The sequence below is a fragment of the Carcharodon carcharias genome, chromosome 3 (assembly GCF_017639515.1).
Source record: "Carcharodon carcharias isolate sCarCar2 chromosome 3, sCarCar2.pri, whole genome shotgun sequence".
NCBI classification, from domain to species: Eukaryota; Metazoa; Chordata; class Chondrichthyes; order Lamniformes; family Lamnidae; genus Carcharodon; species Carcharodon carcharias.
The window spans coordinates 148,448,335-148,475,310 of NC_054469.1; the positions used below are offsets into that span (position 1 = coordinate 148,448,335).

The following is a 26,976-nucleotide window of genomic DNA, read 5'->3' on the forward strand; positions in this document are numbered from 1 at the left end:
TTAGATTTCAAAGGGATCTTAGACTGTTTACAACTAGCCAGATAAGCAAGGCTAAGGAATGTGTTTATTTTTCCCAAAAGTTAATGACAATATATAGGCAACATGAAAGTTTTTATATTATGAGGAAGATACAGTTTCAAAGACATATGGAACAGTACAATTTAAATATTAAATAGAGAGAAACATATATAAAGGAGAATGAAAGGCTGTGCGTCAGAAGGCCATGTAAGATCTAACAGGAGTGTGTGAAATAGCCTTAACAAAGCCTCCAGCATGTGTGCATAAGTCTGCTATATAACAGAACTGAAGTTGGGGAAAAGCCATTTGGAATTCCACTGTCAAGTAGGCATTGTGTTAATTTGCTGGTTCCGTTTTAAATCATAGATTTGTCTGTCCATGACAACAGTGGTAAGACAGTGATCAATGCACGGTTCTTGTGGTGACCAAGACTCTTCTTCACACTAAGGACACCCTCCAATGTGCAGCTGTCGAGGTCGGTCAGTTCTAATCACATGAACTTCTTCCTCACACTAGAACCGTGTCATCCCACACGACAACAATTTTTGTGCCAATCAATAACCTGGTTGTTAGGACTTCATCGTTATCATCACTGTCAATGGATTCAAGACTCACATCTGCAGGCAGTCACAACAGAGAACTCATGCACTCAGTCTGTGGCTACACAGTAGTCCACTGATACGGTGTGAAATCCTCAACTTTAAATTCAATTGTCTTCTCTTCTGGCGGGCTGAACTTAGTGTCGGAAGCATTTGGAAATGGATCCTATTTTCAACACCTCCCACGATCAATGGATTACGTGGGAACGTCAGAATGACATCCAATTTAAATGCCACAGCACTACCAGGCATAATGATCATGTTTTGCACCAAGCATTTCTTGTAATGCTGTTCATCAATAACCATGGGTTGGATCAGGGATGTAGCGTCTGGTGGTACAGGTGGTAGAAATACACTCAAGTCACAGCTGTCAACTAACAAGGCAGCTTTTGGTTTTGCAATATCATGCTTTGGCTAAAATAAAAAAAGAAACCGCATGAAAAAGATCAGCCACCTACCCTTTGTGTTATCATATAGGTTACAGGCAGAGTAAGATCAGCACCAACAGATCATTGAGGATTTTTAGAATTCCCATTCACCACCAGATTTCTATTTATTCCCCATCACATTAGTGCAAACCATAACAGTAGTTCACTGCCTGATTATATTTCAGCCTGAGAATAAATTAAGAAATAGCAGGAGTATGCCATACGGTCCCTCAAGCCTGCTCTGCCATTACTCCATTATGGCTGATCTTCCACCTCAACTCTACTTTTCCGCCTGATTCCTCAATACCCTTATGTTCAAAAATCTATTGACCTCAGCCTTGAATAAATTCAATGATTATGCATCCTAGGCTATCTGGGAAGGACAAACTCAAAGATTCACAACCCTCAATGAAAAAAATCCTCATCTCAGTGCAAAAGGGATGACCCATTATCCTGCGACCCTGCCTCCTAGTTCTAAACTCTGCAGTCAGGAGAAACAGCATCTCTGCATCTGCCTTGTCAAGCCCTCTTAGAACCTTACATGCCCCAATGACTTCACCTCTCGTTCTTCTGATCTCCAGAGAACAGGGGCCTTCCATTCAATCTCTCCTCATAGGTCAGTCACCCTCATTATAGGAGTCAATCTGGTGAAACTTCGTTGCGCTCTAAGGCAAATATCCTTCCTTCGATAGGGGGATCAAAACTGCACACAACTATGCTCTCACCAAAGCCATTTGCAATTGCAGCAAGACTTGCCTACTCTTATACATCACCCCTTTGCAATAAGAATCACCATGCCATTTAACTGAGTAATGGTTTGTTGTACTTGTGTGCTTTTTTTTATTCATTCACGGGATGTGGGCTTTGCTGGCTGAGCCAGCATTTATTGCTTATCCCTAGTTGCCCTTGAAAAGTTGTACAGGACATGTGATTCATGCACAAGGACACCCAAATCCCTCTGAACCTAAACATTTACTCACTGAATCATCTCTCACCTTCTTAGGAAAAAAGTCTGCTTTTTTATTCCTCCTCCCAATGTGGGTAATTTCACACTTGCTCACATTATACTCCGTCTACCCACCATTTTGCCAACTCACTGAACCTGTCGGGATTTCTTTACAGACTCAGATTACTTTTCCAACTAACTTTCTATTGTCTGCAAATGTGGATACATTACAGTCAGTCAGTCCCTTTATCTAAGTAAGTGATTTAGGTTGCAACTAGCCGATGCGCAAGCACTGATCCTTCAGTGCTCTCCTAGTAACAGCCTGCCAACCAGAAAATAACCTCTTAATTCCTTCATTCTACTTTCTGCCTATTAACCAATTATCAATCCATGCTAATATATTATCCGCAAACCCATGAGCCCTTATCCTGTGTAACAGCCTTTTGTATGGCACCTTATCAAATGCCTTTTGAAAATTCAAATATATTACATCTACTACACCCTCACAAAAACTCTAATAGAGGTTCCCAAACCATGAGTCACGACCCCCATTGGGCTCTCAGAATCTATGATTGGGCTTGCGAGCTCCCCCTCCTCCGAGTCTGCACCCTGCACCAGGCAGTGTCCAGCCCTGCTCGTCTTTTGGTCTCTCTCTCCAAGTCAGAGAGGAGAGTCCCGCCTAATGCTCATATTGTCAAGTGTATTTGATGGCTGCTGATGAGAGACATAGCAGCCGATCAAATTTGCTGTTTAGAAGATGCCACAAACCAAACGAATGGCATTTGTAAGTGTCAGTGGAAATGCCCATCTGAATTAGTGCTTTAAATCAACTCAATGCCAATAGTTGCTTTGAATCCTTGCACTTATTAAAATGACAGATATCAGTGCCTGGAAATCAAACTTTTTATATTTGGCAAGACGACTGATTACTGTGAGCATGGTGGGGGAGTGAGGAGAGAAGGTCACCAGGGAATATGGAAAGCTTGGCTGAAGGCTCAGTGGTCAGTAACTCTCGCACATTATGTTCTATGCCTGTCCAGAAACACTCCACTTTCCTTCAAATAAATCAAGTGAGAGATGAATCAATGGTGTCAAGATGACCATTATGGAACTTTAATGTGATGCTGCTTTCAATTAGTAAAGCTGAATGAAAACATGAACATCAATAGCACCCACTACTTACTGGCCAAGGTCCTGAGCTGGAGTTTTTCAGGTGAAGTAAATGACTAGTGATAACATAAAAGGAAACACTGCACTCAAGGGCTGCCACATCTCGGCACCCGATATTGATCATAGGCATGAATTTGAATGAAGCAACAAATTCAACTGGCGAAGACCCATTTGGAGTGGGAATGCAAATAAACAAAATAATTGGAATTAAGAGGTTTGAATTTTGCCATAAGTTTTCAAAGCATTTTTAGTGACTAGCATTTTGCATTGAGTTACATAACGCCTACAGCACAGGTCATTTGGCCCAAATGATCTCTGTCAGCATTTATGCTCCATACGAGCCCCCTCCCACCCCTCTTCATCTAGCCCTAAGAGTATACTCTATTCATTTCTCCCTCTTGTGCTCATCTAGCTTTCGCTTAAATGCATGTATATCATTTGTCTCAACTACCCCTATGACAGCATCTTCCACACACTTGCCACTCTTTGGGTAAAGACACTTCTCCTGAATTCCTTATTGAATTTATTTGTGACTAGCTTATATTTCTAACTTCTAGTTTTGAGCTTACCTCCACCCACCCAATCCCCTGCCACAAGTCAAAATATTTTATGTCTATCCTATCAAACCCTTTCATTATCTTAAAGATCGCAATCAGGTTTTGCACAATTTCTATTTGAATAAATTGATAGTTTTAAGTAACCAACTTCAAACTAAGTGTAAAATCAGAAAATGCTGGAAAAACTCAGCAGTCTGGCAACATCTGTGCAGAGAGAAACAGGGTTAACGTTTCGAGTCCGTATGACTCTTTTTCAGAACATTGTTCCATTTCCAATTACTGGAACTTGAACAGCATGCAATTAGCCAAAGACAACAGTTTGCCCAAACAGCTGAAGTATTCACGTTAATTTTATAAACAGAATTCTACAGCCAGAGAAACACCAGCAATCTATTAATGCTCTCATTAAGCTACTTAGCAGGCATTAAGTAGTTCTTAAATCAAAAGATTAGTGATCAATCAATGCTTGTCATAGTTTATTATCGGATCCACAACAGACACGCACAGGGCTATTGTAAGAACATTTCAGTTTGAATTCAAGGTTGCAACAGTTGCTCGAATTCCCAGTATTATACTAGCCTTTTGTAGCATCAGTGGAAGAATCAATAAAGAAAACAGTTAAAGGACAAGACAACGTTAAATGCGTTTATTAACAATTTATAGCCCCACCCCCGCAAGAAACAGCAGAATTTCTAATATACACACTATTCTCCAACATTCTGATAACTGCTACAATTTTCACAAGTCAATTCCTCAGGTAAGATCACCTCACTGCACAGTTTATTTTGATATTTGTGTTTTACTTAGCTTCATTGTAATAGCTGGAAACAGTTTCACGTTTCCCTGTTTGTCAGCCGAGCATCTCCAGCAACGGCTTATCTTCCTTGGCAATTTCATCTGAAGACACTGGGTCAGCTTCCACATACACTCAACTCCCATGGTTAGCTCTCTCTCTCCACCACCTCTATAATGTCATAATGTCTCATAACAGTTTACTCTGCATAAACCAACAATTCTGATCAGATGGTTAATTAGTGTAGTTACAAATATAGTCTTTACTTGAAAAAATGTGACTTTTTTGGGAAAACACAATGCAGCTGTACTACCAAAAATCAGTATTCCATTTACTGACTTTACCTTGTGAAAGCAAATGTATGTTATGGTACATTTTGGTAGAATGCAAAATTACTTTATAAACGTACATTCAGTGGATACAAAACAAGTAGCTGCAATAACACTTTGCCAGGGAATTGCTCTCCCCTCCCAACCGTTCATAAGGAAATCCTATTGTCGGTTAAAAATAACTCTTCCCCCTATATTTTCTCCAAGATACTTAAGCAGTTATCCCTTCATCTCCACCTTTGGCCCAACAAACAATTAACTGTCTCCTAGCCCTCTGGACGGGACCTCGTTGTCACAAGTCCAAGAGGCAGATCTCTACATCCGGCACATAACTGGCTTGCTTGCCTATCACCAGATCCAGCTGGACCATATCAAACACTAAAGGGTCTCACTCTCCCCTGCCAAAGGCATCCAGGCTTCAGGATCATCCTGAAGGGCAAAACGTATTCCTGACTTTTTTCCACAACTGATGATCACCGTAAACACCTTTCAACCTCACCAACAACAAATGCAAAGAGCTTATGGATAACTTTGTCACCATGATTGAGACCATTTGCTCAGCTGCCTTTGTTACATTCCCCATGCCCCCTCTTGTCTTGAAACTCCCTTCCTGATAACATTGTGGGCGCACCTACATCAGAGACTGCCACAGTTCAAGGTGGCAGCTCAACACCACATTCTCAAGGGCAACATGTGAAGACGGTACTCAGTAGAAGCATGCCTCCGCCATGCTGTGTTAACTCAATGTTATTACAATTATGGAGCTCGTCCTTAAGGCTTTTCCCTGTCTAGTTGATGCTCACTAAAAATTTTTTTTTTTTAAATTTCTAAAGAGCTTCCATCTCACTCAGGAGGCTTCAGACCAATTCACATCCAACAACCTGCTGTGAAAATTCTGGTCTCATTTTGCCAGTTGTGACAAATTCCACCACAGCAGATAATCCACAACATTCTAAAACAATCAACATTTTAAATAAGACAACCCACAACATTCTTTAAAAAAGGTCAATTTGCTCCATTTCCCAATGTTAATGGATCCTTCAAAAAATTCTAGGATCTGAATCCAGATCTGTACCTTGCCAAAAGTTAATAAGTTTTTCCATGGGCCATACCTTATAAGTGTAACGAGTTTCGTTGAAACCATACATTAGTTTTTGAGACATATTGTTTACAAACAGAGTCCAAAACATTGCCTCTGGCCATCTTCACTGGCGGAGGTAATTAGGGATGGACAACAAATGCTGGCCTTGCCAACAACATTCACATCTATCTCCAACTTCTCTCTCATCCTCTACCATGCACCATCTGATCTCATCTTGCCACAAAATAATTGACCACTGCTCTCATGACCCAATTCCCATTAAATTGCTTCACATCACAACTTCCTTTCGATCACCCGCTTGCTAAAATTGTATATACTTGCCTTTCCTCGGGTAGCTTCCCCCCTCCTTTTCAAAGCTGTCATCATCAACCCTCCTTAGCATCAATCCCACTGTCCTTTCAAGTTACTGCTTCATCTCCAAATTTCCTTTCTTCTCCAAAATGCTGAAATATGCTATACGGCTATCAAACAAATGGTCCACTTCCCATGATACCACTTATTTCTCACTATTCATGTTTCTCCTCTGCAAAAGAGCCAAACCAGCCCGAAGCAAAATCATACCCTGTGACTGTAACTATAGTGTACTGTTTTGATATGATCAACCACACCACCCTCCAACTAATGCCCTGTGTTCGGCTCAGTGAAATTCCCCTCGCCTGGCTCCATTTTACCTATCCAATTTTCACCAGAGCACCTCCAACTTCTCTTCCATGACCCTGTTATTCCTAAACTATATGCTGCCCCTTGGGGACATCATTGGTCAGCTTCCACAAATATGTTCACAATTCCCAGGCCCTCCCCTCTGTCACCTCTATTATGACAAACTGTGTGTTAAGCCTCTATTATGGCAGACTGTGTGCCAAACATACAGTCTTGGATGAGCTCAATTTTCTTCACTTAAACCATGAGGAAGATTGAAATCATGACCTTGAGCCCCTGACACAAATTCCATACCTTTGCCACAAATTTCTGCCACTGTTTCAAACTGAGCCAGGCTGTCCATTTTCTTAATATCCAACTACGTATTCTCCCCATCACCAAGAAGCCTATTTCCACTTTTAACATAGGCCATCTCTGCCTGTACCTCAGGCCATCTGCAACTGAAACACTTATCCATGCCTGAAATTTAAAATTCTCATCCTTACATTTAAACTTTTTCATTAACTCTCCTATCTCCACCTCTGTCAGTATTACGATCGTTACCAAAACACTGAAGTCCTGACTCTGAACTTTTGCGCATTCTTTGTCTCTTTGCCTCAAATTGTGGCTGTTTCTTCAACTGCCTAAGCACACTCACAGGAACTCTTTCCCTAAACTCCTCCATTTCTTTACTATCCCTTTAAAACTCAACTCCTTTACAAGCTTTTGATTATCCAACATCTCCTTCATGGTGCTTGCACCTCTGACAACTTTAGTATATTCTTGTGCATTAAAAAAATAAACAAATGCAAATTGTTACTGTATAGTAACTCCACATCTAACTAAAATAAACAGTAATAGACAAAGTTGATCTCAATTTACCGCTACATTACCACCCAGGTGTGGTGACTCAATGTGGTTCATGAGCATCAAAAGCCCCCAAGCTCTCATTCTTCGTGCATGAGACTAGACAGTGAATATCAGCTATTGTGGATGCCCAATCTGGTCTTCAACACATGCATTTTCTACTTGGATCTTTTAGTGTTTTAACTTCTTTGAAAGCAGAAGTGAGAATTTGTCCTTCGTGTGCTATTTTCTCCATTTACAGTTTTTCCTTAGAATAGCAATCTCTTTTGTGGCCCGCTTCTGTGACAGAGGGCGACCCTCTTCTTCTTGAGCAATTTCACAAATCATTTTTGTGCAAAGTCAGCATGATTGACTCAGTCCAGCGCTCAACTCTGCAAGGCACTGTTATTTAATGTAATTACTCACAAGTAACATTGCATTTAAATCAAACTTCTTTGTCAGAAAACATCAAAGTTTTTTTTTTATCCAAGGGATGTGTGTCACTCAAGGCCAGCATTTATTGCCCATCACTAACTGCCTGCAAGAGGATGGTTGTGAGCCACTTTCTTGAACCGCTGCAATCCATAAGGTGTAAGTAAACCAACGGTGATGTTACAGAGGGAGTTCTAGGCTTTTGATCCAGCAACAGTGAAGGAACGGCAATAAAGTTCAAGTTAGGATGGTGTGTGGTTTGGAGGGGTACTTGAAGATGGTGGTATTTTGAGGTGGTGGAGGTCGCAAGTTTGGAAGGTGCTGCTGAAAGAGCCTTGGAGAGTTGCTGCAGTAAACTTGTACCTACTGCTGACACACTGCGCTGGTGACAGATGGGACTCCAATCACATGGGCTGCTTTGTCCTGGTTGGTGTTCAGCTTCCAAATATGGTTGGAGTTGCATTCAGCCAGGCATGTGAAAAGTATTCAATCACACTCCTTGTAGATGGTGGACAGGCTTTGGGGAGTCAGGAGGTGAGATACTCGCTGCAGAATTCCCAGCCTCTGGCCTTCCCCTAGACATAGTATATGATTTATTTGTTCATGGGATGACAGAGTCGCTTGTAGTGCCAGTATTTGTTGCCCGTCCCTAATTGCCCTCGAGAAGGGAGGTGGATGAGCCACCTTCTTGAACTGTTGCAGTCCATCTGGTGTAGGTACGCCCATAATGCTTTCAGGAAGGGAGTTCCAGGTTTTTGACCCAACAATGAATAAACAGCAATATAGTTCCAATTGAGTACCGTGTGTAACCTGGAGGAGAACTTGCAGGTGATGGTGTGCCCAAGGGTCTGCTACCCTTGTCCTTGTAGGTGGTAGACATTACGGGTTTGGAAGGTACTGTCAAAGGAGCCATGGTGAGCTGCTGCAGTGCATCTTCTGGTGCCAATGTGTGCCAGCTGTGGAAGGAGTGAATATTTAAGGTGGTGGGTGGGGTACTGATCAAGCTTCCTGCTTTGTCCTGGATGGTGTCAAGCTTCGTGGAGAGCATTTCATCACACTCTTGACTTGTGCTTTGTAGATGGAGGACAGGTTTTGGGGAGTTAGACGAGCTACTCATCACAGAATTCTCAGCCTCTGTTCTGCTCTTGTAACCACCGTATTTACATAGCTGGTTCAGTTCAATTTATGGCCAAGGGTAACCCCCAGGATGTTGATAGTAGGGGATTCAGCAATGGTAATGCCATTGAATGTCAAGGCAAGATGGCTAGATTCTCTCTCTCTCTTGTTGGAGATGGGTCACTGCCTGGCACGTGAGTGGCACGAATGCTGCTTGCCACTCATCAGCCCAAGCCTGAATGGTGTCCAGGTCTTGTTGCATATGGACACAGATTGCTTCAGTACCTGAAGGGTTGCAAGTGGATACTGGACACAGTGCAATCATCAGAAAACATCCCCAACTTCAGAATGTATCTTCCTTTGTGCTACATGCAATTCAAACAGTGAAGAGTTTTCACCCGATTCGCATTGATTTCAATTTTGCTAGGGCTCTTGATGCCACATTCAGTCAAATGTTACCTTGATGTCAAGTAGAGTCACTCTCACCTCACCTCTGGAGTTCAGCTCTTTTGTCCTTGTTTGAATCAAGGCTGTAATGAGGTATGGTGCGGAGTGGCCCTGGCAGAACCCAAACCTTCTTGAGCAGGTTCATGCTAAGTTATCGCTGCTTAATAGTACTGTCAATGACACCTTTCATAACTTTGCTGATGTCATGTGCGCATCTCATGCCCTTAAAACTTAATCATCAGATGGGCACTTTAACATTTTTTTTAAAAAAGGCAGCATGGAATGGACAGAATTCCTTAATAAAATGGACTCCAGCGTTATTTTGTAGTTTCTAAACAGACAAGGATTAACTCATGTCTGAACATGCCTCTGTAAAGTTATTAAAATGTACATGTCTTTGTGGAGAACCCTCCATTGAATAGAGTCAGGATGTAACAAGGTCACTTATGGAATTTACAGAAACTATTGCCTGGATATTCACAGAAATTTAACTATAATGATCACCCTAAACTCAGTGTGCAAACTTGAAATCTAACAAAATGGGGTGTGAAAGAACCATTTTATCACAAGGAGGTGTGAACGACCGCCACTGATTCTTCATTGTGTGACAATGACTTATGACATTGAATCATTTGTGTGGACAATGGAAGTATTGAATCTGTGGTCATATGATCAAAACTGGCTTGAGAACGCAATATCTTATTAATCTAAGAACCAGCTCAAAAAAGATCAGTCTGGGATACCAAGACTACAGGGAAGCTATATCCCACCTAAGGAAGGACCCTGCCTCAAAAACCATCTTAAGCAGAGAATTGAGGCTTATTCATTCTACCTGCAAGATTATAGTTCCTAACTACAGGGGCTCAACCAACTTTGACGGGAAAACCAGAAGTTCACTGGGACGAAACAGTGTAAATCCATCCCAAGAAACCCCTGACCTTCATTTCTCTTCAACTAGTTTCAACTACCATCTTGCAGACTGATGATAAGTAACCTTTTTTTAAAATTCTTTAAGGTATCTAAGCTCATGCTATGTCTTTAGAAGTCATCTTTCCTTGTGTATACATGTGTGTGATTTTGGTGTGAGCAAGGAATGAGAGTTTGTTGAATTTATATTCCAGATATTGTAAAAAATAAACATCTATCCTCTCTTTTCATTTAAATCCACAAGAAAGCCAATTTCATGTCAGTTCTTTAAAGTGACGGCGCACAAGGGATGAAAACACCTCTCAAAAATATATTTTGTTGCGATCAGCCGAGGGGTAATTGGGGGCGGCGGGGGGGGTTGGTGGATAATTATCCCACATCTCTCTCTCTCTCTCTATCCATAACAGCTGAGAGTAAATTCATGGGGCAGTAAATGGCCAGATTGGATTTGTCCTACTTTCTCTGAAAGGACTGGGCAGACCGGTGCAATTTTCCACTTTGTTGGATCAATGTCAATAATGCAATTGGACTGGAACATCTTGGCTAAGGTCACAGCTCATTCTGGAGAACACTTCACCCTCAGTACAACTGCCCAGATATTGTCAGAGCCCACAGCCTTTGCTGTATTCAATATCTTCAGCCATTTCTTATCAAGCAGAGTGAATCGAATTGGCTGAAATCTGGCATATGATGGTGGGGACCTCAAAAGGAATCAGAGATGGATCATTCACTCAGCATTGCTGGCTGAAGATGGTTGCAAATGCATCAGGCTTGTCTTTTGTACTGATGTGCTGGGCTCTGCTGTTGTTGAGGATGGGGGTGCTTGTGGGCTATTCTTCGCCAGTCAGTTGTTTAATTGTCCACCATTATTCATGACTGGATGTGACAGGAATACAGGACTTTGTGCTGATCCAAAGATTGTGGGAATCACTCTGCTCTGTCTATCACATGCTGCTGCCATTGTTTAGCATACGTCGTCCTGCATTTTATCCTCACCAGGTTAGCATCTAATTTTTAGATTTGGTTGTATACCGTTCTGCTGCTGCTGATGGATGCCCATTTTACAGCTGTTAGATCTGTTCTGAATCTCTCTCATTTAACTCTGTGGTAAAGCCACACAAGATAGAGGGTATCCTTGGTGTGGCTTGCAGGTCCCTTGTGGATTTCTTCGCCACAAGGACTGTGCAGTGGTCTCCCCTGCCAATACTTTAATGGACAGATGTATCTGCGACAGGTAAATCTGAAAAGACAAGGTCAAGTAGTTTTTTCCCCCTCTCGTCGGTTCTCACAGAACCTGCCACAGACCCAGTCTGGCATGTCCTTCAGGACTCAGCCAGCTCAGTCAGTCATGGTACTACCAAGCCACCCTTGGTGATGGGCATTGAAATCTCCTACCCAGAGTACATCCTGTGCCCTTGCAACCCTCAATCCTTCTTCCATGGAGGAGTGTTGATTCATCAGCTGAGGAAGGGCTGTAATTGGTAATCAGCAGGAAGTTTCCTTGCTCATGTTTGACCTAATGCTATGAGACTTCATGCATCCTAGGGACTTCATGCATCCTTGGTCAATCTTGAAGACTCCCAGGGCCACTCCCTCCCAACAGTATATCTGTGTCCTGCCACCTCTGGAGGGTCTGTCCTACCAATGGGACAGGACACATCCATGGATGGTTATGGAGAAGTCTGGGACATAGTCATAAGCACCAAAACACATCTTACAGACAATGTCAGGCTGTTACTTGACTAGTCTTTGGAACAACTCTTCCAATTTTGGCACAAGTCTTCAGATATTAGCGAGGAGGACTTTTCATGTTCAACTGGGCAGGGTATGCCTCGGTCGATTCCAGGGTTTCCCCCAATTTTATTCTTATTCAACTTTTCTGCAGCAGTTTAAAACAACTGAATAGCTTGCTCGGCTATTTCAGAGTACAGTAAGAGTAAACCACATTGCTGTGCTTCTGGAGTAAGGATTGGCTAACAGGCAGAAAACAGAGTGGGAATAAATGGGTCATTTGCACATTGGCAGGCTATGACTGCTGGAGTACCACGTGGATCAGTACTCAGGCCCCAGCTGTTCACAATATATATCAATGATTTGGATGTGGGGACCAAATGTAATATCTCCAAGTTCATGGACGACACAAAGCCAGGTGGGAAAGTGTATTGAAGGAAGTTGCAAAGCTACTTCAAGAGGATTTGGACAGACTTAGTGAGTGGGAAAGAACATGGCAGATGGAATACAATGTGGAAAAATGTGAGGTTATCCACTTTGGTAGAAAGGCCAGATGTGCAGAGTATTTCCTAAATGGTAAGAGATTACAAAGTGTAGATGTACAAAAGGACCTGGGTGTCCTCAACAATAAGTCACTGAAGGCTAACATGCAGATGCAGCAGGCAATTAGGAAGGCTAATGGTATGTTAGCCTTTATCACAAGAGGATTTGAGTACAGGGGCAGCAAAGTGTTGCTTCAATTCTATAGAATCTTGATTAGGCCGCACCTGGAATACTGTGCGCAGTCTTGGTCTCCTTACCTCAGAAAAGATATTATTGCCATCGAGGGAGTGCACCAAAGGTTCCCAGGATGGGAGGACTGTCATAGGAAGAGAGATTGGTGAAACAGGGCCTGTATTCTCGAGAGTTTCGATGGAGGAGTGGTGATCTGATTGAAGCCTACAAAATAGTTAAAGGGGTAGACAGGGTGGATGCAGGTAAGATGTTTCCCTGGGTTGGGGAGTCTAGAACCAGGGGACATAATTTCAAAATAAGGGAGAAGCCATTTAGGACCAAGATGAGGAAAAGTATTTTTACTCAGAGGTTGTGAATCATTGGAATTCTGTACCCCAGAGGGCTGTGGAATCTCAGACATTGTCAATCTCATCTTTAAACATACACAGATTTCTAAATATCAATGACATGGTTAAACAGCCATGATCATATAGAATGGCAGAGCAGGCTCGATGGGCTGAATGGCCTACTCCTGCTCCTATGTTCCTATGGAGTCACATACAGGCCACACCAGGTAAGGACAGCCGATTTCCTTCCCTGAAAGACATTAACAAACCAAATATGTTTTTATGACAATTCTGTAGTTCCATGGTCACCATTACTGAGACCAGCTTTTTATTGCACATTTATTAATTAATTCAATTTAAGTTCCATCGGCTGCTGTGATGGGATTTGAATGTGTGTCTTCAAAAGTAAATCTCTGGATTACTAATGCTGTAACATTACCACTGTGTTACCTTCCCCGAAGGTGCTTTAGAAAAGAATAAAAAAGGTACCCATGCCAAGTTATTACAGAAGAATTGACAGAGGTAACCAAATGATTGAAAGACCTTCTCGAAAGCAAAATGGTGGTGTCTGGGAAGGAAGTTACAGACAATTCAAGGCTGTACCAGCAATAGAGTGAGGAGCATAGAGTGATCGCAGAACTAAGTACATCATCATTAACAGAATGCTGAATGGTGCATGTGGAAATTCAGTACAGAGCAGGCAGAAGGTACTGATTTTATATTCACCTTTTAAACTTTGAATTACTTATATTGGAACCTGAGATGGTAAGTCTTTAAAATTTTTGTCCACTGCTTAGTGCAAGTTAATTTGTAGAAAAAGAAAAACTTGGACAGAATATTTACAGGCTAGATATAAGTTAATCTAAATTATTTTTATTTATACTTATATCTAGCCAATAAATGTTAAAGCAGGTTGTGCATCTGAACTGCAATAGGTGGGAGTTTGTGGATGGCAAGATTTGATTCCACAAGTCAAAAGCTGCTCCTCCTGCCTCTCACTACTCATCTCCAGAACCCTCACTCACACTGAGGGTTCAGGAGAGGGAAGCAGCAAGCAGGAGGATCGGGGAGTGGGATGTTTAGTGAGTGCAAGGATCAGCAAGAGACAGGGAGCAGGAGAGGGCACAAGTTGCAGGATTGGCAGCGAGAGAAAGGGTCAGGGAACGGGAGAGGCCATTCCAAAGTTCTCTCCATTCAGAAACCGTTCCTTTAGGTTGCAAAATTGCACGTCACTCTATTTATGAAAGGTGACAGAGGGTAACTAGGGAAATATAGACCAATTAGCCTAACATCTGTTGTCAGGAAAATGTAAGTCTATAATTAAGGATAGGGTGACTGAACACCAGCTGATCAGTGAGAGACAGCATGAATTAGTAAATGTCATATCTGACAAACCTGAAGGAATTTTTGGAAGAGGTGACTAAAGTAGTGAACATGGGAATATCCATGGATGTTATTTAAATAGACTTCCAGAAGACTAATGATAAAGTCCCTCATAAGATACTCATAGCTAAAATTGAAGTTCATGGAATTCAAGGCAAATTATTGACTTGGTTAGGAAGCTGGCTGAGCAAAAGCCAGAGACCAGGGATTGTGGGCAGGTACTGATGTGACTTGTGGTATGCCGCAAAGATCGGTGTTAAGGTTCAACTTTCACCAGATTTACTGACAAATTAAGTGATGGAATAAAAACCCACAAACCCATTGTGAACAGTGTAGGTGGAAGCAGAAAGTTACAAAGAGATATTGGTAGATTAAGTGATGGGTAAAACTGTGGCAAATGGATTTCAATGTAAGCAAATGAAAGTTCATACATTTTGGATCTAAAAAGGATAAAACAGGGTATTTTCTAAATGGTGTATTAGATCTTAAGAGTCCTAGATGTCCAGGTCATTAAAATGTCACGAACAAGTACAGAAAATAATTAAAAAGGCCAATGGAATTAATTGCCTTCATATCTAGAGGAATAGGATGCATCAGGGTAGAAATTGTGCTTCAAATATACAAAGCCCTGGTCAGACCACACCTCAGAGTACTATAAGCAGTTCTAGTCACCACATCATAGGAAGAATATACTGGCCTTGGAGAGAGTGCAACATAGATTTACCAGAATGATAGCTGGACTCCAAAGGTTAAATTACAATGAGAGATTATACAAACTAGGGTTGTCTTCCCTGGAATCTAGATTATTAAGGGTTATTTCGTCATAGTTTAAGATATGAAGATCAACTTTTGGAGTAAAAAGAATTATTTACATTTGTATTGCACCTTTCATGACCACTGGGCCTCTCAAATGCTTTACAACCAATGAAGCACTTTTGAAGTGCAATCACTGTTGTAAGGGAGGAAACATGGCAGCTAATTTGCGCACAGCAAGTTCCCACAAAAAGCAAGGTGAAAACGGTCAGACATTCTGTATTTGTAATGTTGGCTCAGGGATAAATATTGATCAGGACCTGGGGATAAATTCCCTGCTCTTCTTTGAAATAGTGTCATAGGATCTTTTACATCCACCTGATGGGGCAGACTGGGACTTCCAGCTATCACGATCCAGGTTCACACTTAAAGGACTGTAAGTTTGTCAACTTTCTGGAGGTCTTCTGGCACTTGCAGAACTGTTTTCAAGTGAGCCATTGCTCTTTGGAGAAGGATAAGCAGAGAATTTCTTTTCAGAACAATAATTTTTTCGTTTTAAACAGTACTATTCCTCAAATTGTACTTATTTCTTTGAATAGAAAGAATTAAAAGCAAAATAACCTCTTGGAATGCAGTTAAAACAAAATGCAAAACAAGCCCCAAGCAAAGTTCCATTGTCTGTAGAAGTATGTGAAATTACACAAATATTGCAGCTTCCAGTCAGGTATTAACCCAGCTTCCCCCCACTACAACAAATCTAATTTTGGGATTTCTTCTAATACCTTCACCCACAAATAATGGCATATGATCTTGATATAAACCTTTTTAAGAATGGTCTTCTGTTAGTCACTATCTAAAACTCAGGCACTGACTTCATTTGCACTGATTCCCTAAACAGAAGGGGCAAGCAGCTCAGTGATTTAGCTAGCCAATTCTTTAATTATCGTTGTACGAAACTCATCCAGGCTTACTTTATCTACAATAACAACTGATTCATAATGTGAAATTAGGAAGTAGGACTGATTTGCAAAATAACAAGATAAATCATGATTCGCTTCTGGTTGTCACAATAAACATGATTCATTAAAATTAAATACTAATCTAATTACCTGTGCTCCTAAATCCTGTATTTCTTTGCACGACTCTGGGAAGATATCTGCAGCAATAATGGGATAGCCATGCTTTATGAGGTTCTTTGCCATTGGATTACCCATGTTGCCCAACCCAATAAATCCCACTGGGGCTTTCGAGGCCATTGATCTGGAAGACACTATCAGATTAATCATTTTTAATGACGGCAGAGCAATGCAATTCATATTTTGCAAATTACAGTCAAACTTTACCAAACAAAAAGTTAGTACATAATGAGAGCAAAAAAAACATGGCTGTCTTGGTTTGCAAGGAGCCATTATCTGAAATAGTACTAAAATACAGATTGGGGGGGGGGGTGCGGTGCAGGTCAACTTCTTTATGCTAAATTAGCCAATTTTTAATTCATTCAGTTTAACAACTCCACTTACAACTCTGTCCTGTTCATTTCTACAGTGACTCATTCAGTCCCAGCCACCTCTATGCATGTCCTTACAAATATTTTCCCATTTCTTTAAAAGGAGTTAATCAGCATAACTCATTGTTTTTCATAGGAAACTATTCCATACCATCAACTTCACTTTCAGAAAAATAATCTCCTAATCTTTAATCCACAGTCTAAATCTAATAACATGGTCCACTGGCCCCAGCAATTTGATCCTAGAAACAAATTCAAACAACCTAGTTTTTAATTGTATTATATTTCTTATTTCCTTCTTTGTCCTGTTTGAATTCTGTGGACCCAAGAGTTGGGAAAAGAAGTTTTTAGTGCTATTGCCTCATTGATAAATAAATCTTCAAATCGCTACAACAATCTCAGTCAATATCTATAGCTTGTGATACAGACAAGTTAATAGGCACATTGATTTAGAAACTATATACAGACTGCAAGGATAGCATGCATTTAAGTGGCCCTCACAGAAAAAGGTATGGGCTGTGCTGTTTTACACTCACTCAAGGCTCACTAATTTCATACTCTTTTCCATGGTCAGTGATTAGCAGCCAAATAGGCTGTTTACCTACACATTTTTCATTATAAAAGACCACATAAACACAGAGGTTCTCAATTTTTTTCTCCAATAAAACTAATTTCAGCTCTGTGACCCTCTGAAGACCAAAGTATGAATCATTTTAGTTCCTCTTCTCTCAACACATGAATAGGAATCATCTAAAACAAATCGATTTACACAAATCTTAAGCAAAAATATTGAAGAACTGGAGAACTGAAAATGAATACATCAAAACAGAATGTATTAAAATAGAGGAGGGTAATTACTTACAAATATGTTCAAATAACTTAATATTTTACACAAATTCATCTCTCATGGCATCCAAAGAGTCAAGTCCAACTGCAGTGTTTAGGTCAAGGAGGGTTAGAAGGTCTGGGGATAATAGGACACAGGCTAGAGCAGGAGGATCAGAAGGGAGAAAACAGTAGCCAGTCACATAACTGTTGCCAGACTCCCTCCTAATGTTAAGCCACATAATATGACAACACTGACAGGTGCAATGCTGCTGGAATGTTTGCCACTCAGCATTTTTTAATATATATATATAACAGATAATTGTTGCCCAATCACTGCCAGTCTCCAGCCTGGATATATGGGGAGGGTTAGCAGTAAGGAGGGCATCTGGCAGTAAAGCACTGACCAAATCCAAAAATGATGATTGACATGAACGAAGATGGAGAAAGGCTGTTCAACCAGAATTGTGGCAATCCCATTTAACACGGGAATAGCAGAACAGAAAGACAGGATTGTAGCCTAAAACCCAATTATAAGTGTTAAGATTTAAAGTATATGTGGCAGTCACACAAGCTAAACTACCTAAACTACGCCAAAACAGCTAGTGCCTCAACCCAATGTTTAAAATGCTTTGTATCATTTCTGTACTTCACCTAATTAAATAGCAATTTATTAAATTGAGCTGGGAAAATATTCTTTGCAGTACTGCTATAAATTTCCACAGTTCAGAAGCAGTCACTATACCCACTGAAAGCTCACTGCATAAAGAATTATGCCAAAACACTTCACAAACAATAGTTTGCAGTAAGTTATGTGACAGCCAGCCAGAAATATTCCACAATTGAAACAAAATACATTATCAGTTAATCTGCTTTGATGGTGTTGATTGAGGGAGGAATGGAGGCTAGCACATTGTCTACTATTGTCATGAGATTTTCAATATCTATTTGAAGCACTGGTACAGGTAAATATACCTTAATGTCTTATGCAAAAGACAGCATCTTGAACATTGCAACACAACATCAGTGGACTGGAGTGTCAGCCGAGATTGCATGCTCCTGTTCTGAAGTGGGATTTGAATTTACAATCTTCTAACTTGGAACAGAGATAAGACAACACAAAGCAACACACCCAACTGAAATGACAATTCAAACTATTTTGTTGATGATATGAAGCTGCAGTTTTCTTTCAATCAATAAAGCAACATGAATCTAAATTCCCATTTTTAACTGGGATGTAAATTTTAATTTAAAAACCGAGCTCATAGATGTACAGGGTAAAAGGAAAAATATTTATTCCTTGTGTGCTGTAACAATTGCGAGATTCTGTGAAAGCTGAATATTTGCCTATTAAAATTGGAAATCTCACCAAGAAAAAAAGTGTTAAGTGTCAAATTAAGTCCATCATTTTCCTCTCCCTCTATAGTAGGCAAACACTGAGGGAAAAAAGTATGTTTAAATGGCATTTAAGCTAGTTACACTGGCCAGTCATTTGAGTTTGGTAGAACACAATTGAAGAGAGTCCCCATTAGCTGGTCAATATAACAGCATCAGTGGTTTGCTCCAACAACTGAATAACCTGAATCAAAGTTCTTCATCACCCAGGTTTGGACATTGTTTATAAGCTCATAGTCAGTAAGTGCACCTGCATTTTTGATCTTTTCCAATTAGCTTGGTCAGCAGTAATTTGAGGTGTACGTTTTATTTTACCCTGGGATTAGAGGAAGAAGTTTTTTTTGAAACCAACGTGGTTTACAATCCAGACGACTGTACACAGTTTGAGAGAAATCTGCAGCTGGAACAAACCTGCCAGCAATACCTAGTTACTCAGTTTGAACCAAGATTTTAGTGGCTCTCCTGTGATGCAATTTACAGAAAGTCAGAGGATTTTCTGTCTATACCACAAAAAGCATCATGTAGGATGCTACTGCTGAAGTGTAGGTGTGTTTTGTTTTAAGGCTGCAATTTATAATTGCTCTGCATTTTGAAATCAAGGTTTGATTATGTCCTAACAGACAAGTTTCTGTGATGAACAGCCTGGGATCAGGTTCAGGATAATGGTTACATTTAAAAAGTTAGGCCAAGCATTTCATCAGGTGTTTTTCTGACTTGTCCCTTGAAGGTCACTAGCATGAAGGCTCAAGTGCTCTGTGGAAATCATGGGAATTCTAACTGCTTGTAAAATACTGAGGTTAATTATTGATCAGTAAATTCCTTACGGATTTCAGGTTCCAAGTCAGAAAATCACAGGATGAAGAGCTTGGCTTTCTATTTTCTTAAAGATTGCAAAGTCACAAAATGTACCATGTGAAATGTGATGGACATACAGGAGCATGCAGGAGTAGTAAAACGGAATGAAACCAGATGGACCACCCGGCAGTGACCTAGGCACCGGAAACGACAACAGAAATCTCAGCCTGTTCACCCTGCAAAGTCCTCCTTACTAACATCTGGGGGCTAGTACCAAAATTGGGAGAGCTGTCTCACAGACTAGTCAAGCAACAGCCTGACACAGTCATCCTCATTAAATCATACCTTACAGATAATGTCCCAAACATCACCACCCTGGGTATGTCCTGTCCCACCAGCAGGACAGACCCAGAAGAGGTGGCGGCAAAGTGGTATACAGTCGACAGGAAGTTGCCCTGGAAGTCCTCAACATCAACTCCGGACCCCAAGTCTCATGGCATCAGGTCAAACATGGACACTGAAACCTCCTGCTGATTACCATGTACCACCCTCCCTCAGCTGATAGATCAGTGCTCCTCCATGTTGAACACCACTTGGAGGAAGCACTGAGGGTGGCAAGGACACAGAATGTACTCTGGGTGGGGGGACTTCAATGTCCATCACCAAAAGTGGCTCGGTAGCACCAGTACTGATCAAGCTGGCTGACTCCTAAAAGACATAGCTGCTAGACTGGGTCTGTGGCAGGTGGTGAGGGAACCTTCAAGAGGGAAAAACATACTTGACCTTATCCTCACCAATCTGCCTGCCACAGATGCAGCTGTCCATGACAGTATCCGAAGGAGTGACCACTGGACAGTCGTTGTGGAGACGAAGTCCTGCCTTCACATTGAGGGTACACACCATTGTGTTATGTGGCACTACCACCATGCTAAATGGGATAGATTTCAAACAGAACTAGCAACTCAAGACTGGGCATCCATGAGGTGCTGTGGGCCATCAGCAGCAAAATTGTAATCGAACACAATGTGCAACCTTGTGGCCCAGCATATCCCCCACTCTACCGTTACCATCAAGCCAGGGGATCAACCCTGGTTCAATGAGGAGTGCAGGAGGGCATGACAGGAGCAACACCAGGCATACGTAAGAATGAGATGTCAACCTGGTGAAGCTATAACACAGGACTACTTGCATGCCAAACAGCGTAAGCAGTAAGTGATAAACAGAGCTAAGCAATCCCACAACCAACGGATCAGATCTAAGCTCCGCAGTCCTACCACATCCACTTGTGAATAGTGGTGGACAATTAAACAACTCACTGGAGGAGGCAGCTCCACAAATTTCCCCATCTTCAATGATGGGAGAGCCCAGCACATCAGTGCAAAAGATTAAGGCTGAAGCATTTGCTACAATCTTCAGCCAGAGGTGCCAAGTGGATGATCCAACTCGGCCTCCTCTGGAGGTCCCCAGCATCACAGATGCCAGTCTTTAGCCAATTCAATTGACTCCACGTGATATCAAGAAGCGGCTGTGGGCACTGGATACCGCAAAGGCTATGAGGCCTGACAATATTCCGGCAATAGTACTGAAGACTTGTGCTCCAGAAATTTCTGCACCCCTAGCCAAGATGTTCAACTTCATCTACAATGTGGCATCTGCCCAGCTATGTGGAAAATTGCCCAGATATGTCCTGTACACAAAAAGCAGGACAAATCAAACCCAGCCAATTACCGCCCCATCAGTCCACTCTCGATCATCAGTAAAGTAATGGAAGGGGTCACCAACTGTGCTATTAAGCAGCACTTGCTTAACAATAAACTACTCATTGACACTCAGTTTGGGTTCCACCAGGGCCACTCAGCTCCTGACCTCATTACATGCCTTGATTCAAACATGGACAAAAGAGCTGAACTCCTGAGATGAGGCAAGAGTGAACTATCCTTAACATCAAGGCCTCATTTGACAGAGTGTGCCATCAAGGAGCCCTAACCAAACTGGAGTCAATGGGAATCGGTGGAAAAGACTCCGCTGGTTGGAGTCATATCTAGCACCAAGGAAGATGGTTTTGGTTGTTGGAGGTCAGTCATCTCAGCTCCAGGACATCACTGCTAGAGTTTCTCAGAATAGTGTCCTCGGCCCAACCATTTTCAGCTGCTTCACCAATGACCTTCCTTCCATCATAAGGTCACAAATGGAGATGTTCACTGATGATTGCAAAATGTTCAGCACCATTCGCGACTCCTCAGATGCTGAAGAAGTCCATGTCCAAATGCAGCAAGACGTGGACAATTTCCAGGCTTGGGCTGACAACTGGCAAGTAACATTCACTACAGAGAAGTGGCAGGCAATGACCATCTCCAACAAGAGAGAAGCTAACCATCGCCCCTTGACATTCAATGGCATTACTGAATCCCCCCTATCAACATTCTAGGAGTATCATTGACCAGAAACTGAACTGGACCAGTCAGATAAATACTTTGGCTGCAAGAGCAGGTCAGAGGCTAGGGATCCTGCAACGAGTAACTCACCTCCTGACTCCCCAAAGCCTGTCCACCATCTACAAGGTACAAGTCAGGAGTGTGATGGAGGACTCCCCACTTGCCTGGATGAGTGCAGCTCCCACAACACTCAAGAACCCATCCAGGACAAAGCAGCCCACTTACCACACCCACAAATATTCACTCCCCTCCACCACCGATGCACAGTGGCAGGAGTGTGTGCCATCTACAAGATGCACTTCAGGAATTCACCAAGGCTCCTTACGCAACACCTTCCAAACCCACGACCACTACCTTCTAGAAGGACAAGCACAGCAGATAGATGGGAACACCATTAGCTGGAAGTTCCCCTCCAAGTCATTCACCACCCTGACTTGGAAATATATCGCCATTCCTTCACTGTCACTGAGTCAAAATCCTGGAACCCCCTTCCTAACAGCACTGTAGGTGTACCTACAACACATGGACTGCAGCGGTTCAAGAAGGGAGCTCATCACCACCTTCTCAAGGGCAACTAGGGATGGGCAATAAATGCTGGCCCAGCCAGCGAAGCCCACATCCCATGAATGAATAGAAATAAAAGTTAAGATTTCTTGTTTTAATTACATGTACATATGATACTCTTGCATCTATTGTAAGTAAACAGAGGCTGAGATTGCCAATTTAATCATGTATTTGGTCAGGAAACTTCACAGGCTGAAATGCTTTCACTAGTTTCAGGTGGATGCCACAAGCACCCAACACTAAAATACCAGGTACTTTCATTTGCACCTTTAACAATTTGGTACATTTACCATGTTAAGTGCTGCTCAAGGGGAGTCATATAATATTCAGTTTTTTTTAATAACTGCAGTTTTATAGTATTAAATGTACACCGCATTATTCTGCTAGGTTACATTTATCTGTCTTAATCAAGTTTAAGTCACTGAGTTTTTTTTTGATTAGGATTTTTGCAAACTGAAAAATGCTCAACAATTTCAGCTCCAGATAAGAAGTATAATATATTAAGTGGCTTTATTAAAATAAGATAATTTTGTATATGTAGCAAATAATGATGTCTGGTACATGCTGATCCACCATTCTTAATATGTTGACACACAAAAAAAAAGCTTGCATTTATACCTTTCACAATCTCAGGACATCCCAAAGCACTTTACAGCCAATTAAGAACTTTCTGAAACGTAGTCACTGCAGTTATGCAGGTTGATATAATGCTGCAACTAATTTTGAATTATGAAGAACTCAAATCTCAAGATAAGATGTCTGGCATACTTTAAATGTTACTGATTAACTGGTGTAGTGGGGCATAACAAATCAATCTCAGAATGTAAATATACCCAACTGATGTGCACCCCTTCTCCTCGAAGTGTACCCTCAACCCACCAATCTCCTGCAACTGCTGTCACATCTCTAATTTCCCTTTCTTCACTGAAGTCCTCAAGTATATTGTCTTCATCCAGTTCCATGACCATCTCATTCCTTCAGACTACCTTCTGCCCCACTGCAGAATCAACATCACCCTAGTTAGTTATAAATAACTTGTTCCATGATTATGACTTGAGAGCATTATCTTGCTTGCCCTTCTTGATCTTCCTGCAGAGTTTGGTGTTATTGACTATGCCAACTCCTCCATCACCTTTCCTCTATTGTCCAAATTCATGTGAATACTCATTTATCTGTAATTGCTGATGGCTTCTCTTCCCATCGTTCCAAGGATTCCCTCCCTGCACCTCCACCAAGATCTGTCTTTGCGGCCCTTCTATTCCTTGTTTACCTGGTGCCCCTTGGCAATTTAAATTCCAATCACAAAGCCAACTTTATTTTATGTACTGATGAAACTCATCATTGCTGCTCTACTACTTTTGACTGTCTCTGTGACATCAATGCAACCTATCTGATTTCAAATCATTGATAAGTCAAAGTATCTGCCATTAAAGATTGCAAAGAATAAAGCAACTAATTTTGGGCTAAACAATAAAATCACATGCTCCTTTGCCACCAACTTCAACTCCTCCTCAGCAAAACCCACTCAGTCTGAAGCAGACCATTCAGAATCTTGTCATCCAACCTGATGTAAAGCTGAATTCCAAACCCCACATTTTTTTTGTTGCCAATATCATTTACTCCATGACATTTCTCACCTCTACCCTGCTTAGATTTTCAATCACTGAAACCTTGGTACATGTTTGGAAGTCTCAATTTTTTCAATGTTTTCCTCTGGTTTCTTGTCCTCCGCTCTACATTAATTCTACCTTACCTAAGACTCAGTGACTCATCGCCTTCCCACAGTATTTTTCCACACAAGAGTTCTATATAAATACAATAACGTATAGTGAATGGCCAGCATTTACAAGATAAATGGTGGTATGGGCACAAGGTATAAATTGTATCGATTTTGAGAAGTTTTCCCAATGGCTTGTGTAAAGCGGCCATTCTTAGCTCCGTCACTAAGATAAAAGCAAAATACTGCAGTTGCTGCAAATTTGAAATAGAAACAAAAAGTGCTGAAAAAACTCAGCAGGTCTGACAGCATCTGTGGAGGGGGAAACAGAGTTAATGTTTCAAGTCTGTATGGCCCTTCTTCAGCTCTGAAGTTCTTATTTATGTTTCCCGCTCCACAGAAGCTGTCAGACCTGCTGAGTTTTTCCAGCATTTTCTGTTTTTATTTTATGTTAGTTCAATCACCAGTTGACCTCAGTTGGGGCAAAATTTGCAGTACCAAATTTTACACCCAAATCCCTGGCACCAAGAGTTCCTGATCACTCTACACCAAAAACAGTTGAAAAAAAGGCCACACACGGGCATCACCAAGGTCAACGCAGAATTTAAAAAGAATGTGTGTAACATGATGACCTTAACATGGAAAAAAACCCTAAAATGCTTTACACAGAGGAAAGTGGAAAAGAAATGGATGTTTAGTTATGCTGGGAGTGTTGACCAAAATCGTGGTTGAAGCCTCAAAAAAAATCAAGAGAGGCAGGAGGTATGGGAGCAGGTTCTAAAATATCAGGATGCTGCAGCTAAAGGCACTTTTACAAACGGTGGGAAGGAACAGAAAACTTAAATAAAGGGTGTGGGGCGGGGGTGGGGGTGGGTGGAAAAAGGTAGAACTGGAATTGGTTGCAAACATAGGAGTGAAACAGGACCATAAATTAATTTGAAAATGAGATTCAATTCAATACATTGGATATAGAACCTGCATAGAATATTAAAGGTTGGTGGGGGCAGGCAGGGGTCGTTACAGGGGTAAACAAGACTGCCCTCTATGATCACATAAGCTTTTGTTATTATTTGTTTAGACGAACATATGATGATTGGTCCTTGGCTTAGATGAAGTGCTGCTAGCATCTATTTGCTGCAGAGCAGAAAATGTAGGAAAAAGTACCATTAAAAACGTTACCCTCTATGGTGTATCTTCAGTCAAAAGGTTCAGTTTTTAAACTTCAGATAAAGTGGGCATAAGAAAATCAGCATAATAAAAATGCAACTTAAATATATGGTTGTTAGCAATTTTGCAACACTAAGTGCCAATTCTGCAGTCTTTTGCTTGAAAACTCCAAATTCACTCTCAAATTTGTTACCAAGTTCAATGTCCAAACAAATCCAATAAAATTCCATATTTAATAAGAGCAACTGATTTCTGTTTTTGGCAAAGAGGATGCTATAAATTCCATCAAGAGCAAACACTGATACCAACAGTCGCATGGAAATGTTAAAATTTTAGAAGCCAAATTTATTTAAAGTTACTCTAAGTCCTGCATATTATTTTGAACAAAGTGAAATATTACTACTTTTCAGGGTGGATGAGTAATGCCAAAAAATCAATAATATCAACTGGTGTGCAATAATCCACAATTTGCAAGTGTATTCCAAGATGTACGAGAAATTTCCAACGCTAGATCTCAATTTTTATTACTTCATTCTAAGTTAGGAAAACAAGTCTGTTCGAGAATTTCTATGTGTCAACGGAGAAAACAGCAGCAATGTCATTAAGTTACATCGGCTTCCACTTTGCCTACTAACCATTCATGGTTATGCCCTGCAAAACCTTCAGCCCTTCAGTATCGACGTTGCTTATATCTAATCCGGCAGTTAAATTTAGTTTAATGTCAACAAATTAAATAAAGAAGCCTTACCAACACAGTAGCGAACATATTTAGTATACTTGAAGGAGAAGTACGCTGACCTCCTTATAATAGCCGCCATACTTGACTCTAATATCGCCGACCTCTACCTCCTGCAATTCCCAGTCTAAGCAGCCTATCCCTGGACAAGTGGAACCCAGAGCGACAGCAGCGGAGCCAATGCACAAGCGGCGACCAAGTGACGAGGACTCACCAATCAGGAGCAGCATGTGCCGGGACATCCTCTGGAATGATTTCTGGGAAGAACACAGCACATTGGGATTCCTGTTACAGGATTGTGCTTTCTGGTCGTGCAGAAAGCCAGTTTACGGGAAAATTGGCTCGCATTTATTTACCAGATATGGGATTTTGCGGATGCAAGAGAAAGAGAGATTTTTATTTGTTGTTGTTGCCTCATATTCCGAGTTATGAAAATGCATCATAAAACCCTAAGTTTAAAAGTTGTGCCTTGGCTGTACAACTTCAATGCCACAATAGTTGTAGTAAATCATTCGCATATTTAACTTTAATTGCTGCGTCTTCAAGTGTGTTGCACAG

The 26,976-nt window shown here is 41.2% G+C and overlaps 1 protein-coding gene across 3 annotated transcripts in view; it reads right to left on the bottom strand.

Moving 5' to 3' along the window:
* Window positions 1-26,560, bottom strand: part of hibadhb (3-hydroxyisobutyrate dehydrogenase b) — a 170,650-nt gene extending 144,090 nt beyond the window's left edge. For 2 of the 3 annotated variants that reach the window (XM_041184714.1, XM_041184713.1), the window contains exons 1-2: window positions 26,431-26,560; window positions 16,387-16,547 (exon numbers count right to left, since the gene is read on the bottom strand). In XM_041184714.1, the coding sequence (XP_041040648.1) occupies window positions 16,387-16,547; window positions 26,431-26,500 (231 nt within the window). In that variant the 5' untranslated portion in view covers window positions 26,501-26,560. Of the gene's footprint in view, window positions 1-12,880; window positions 13,392-16,386; window positions 16,548-26,430 lie in introns of those variants that run through there. The other variant, XM_041184715.1, reaches the window with a different exon arrangement.
* Between the last annotated feature and the right edge of the window lie 416 nt (window positions 26,561-26,976).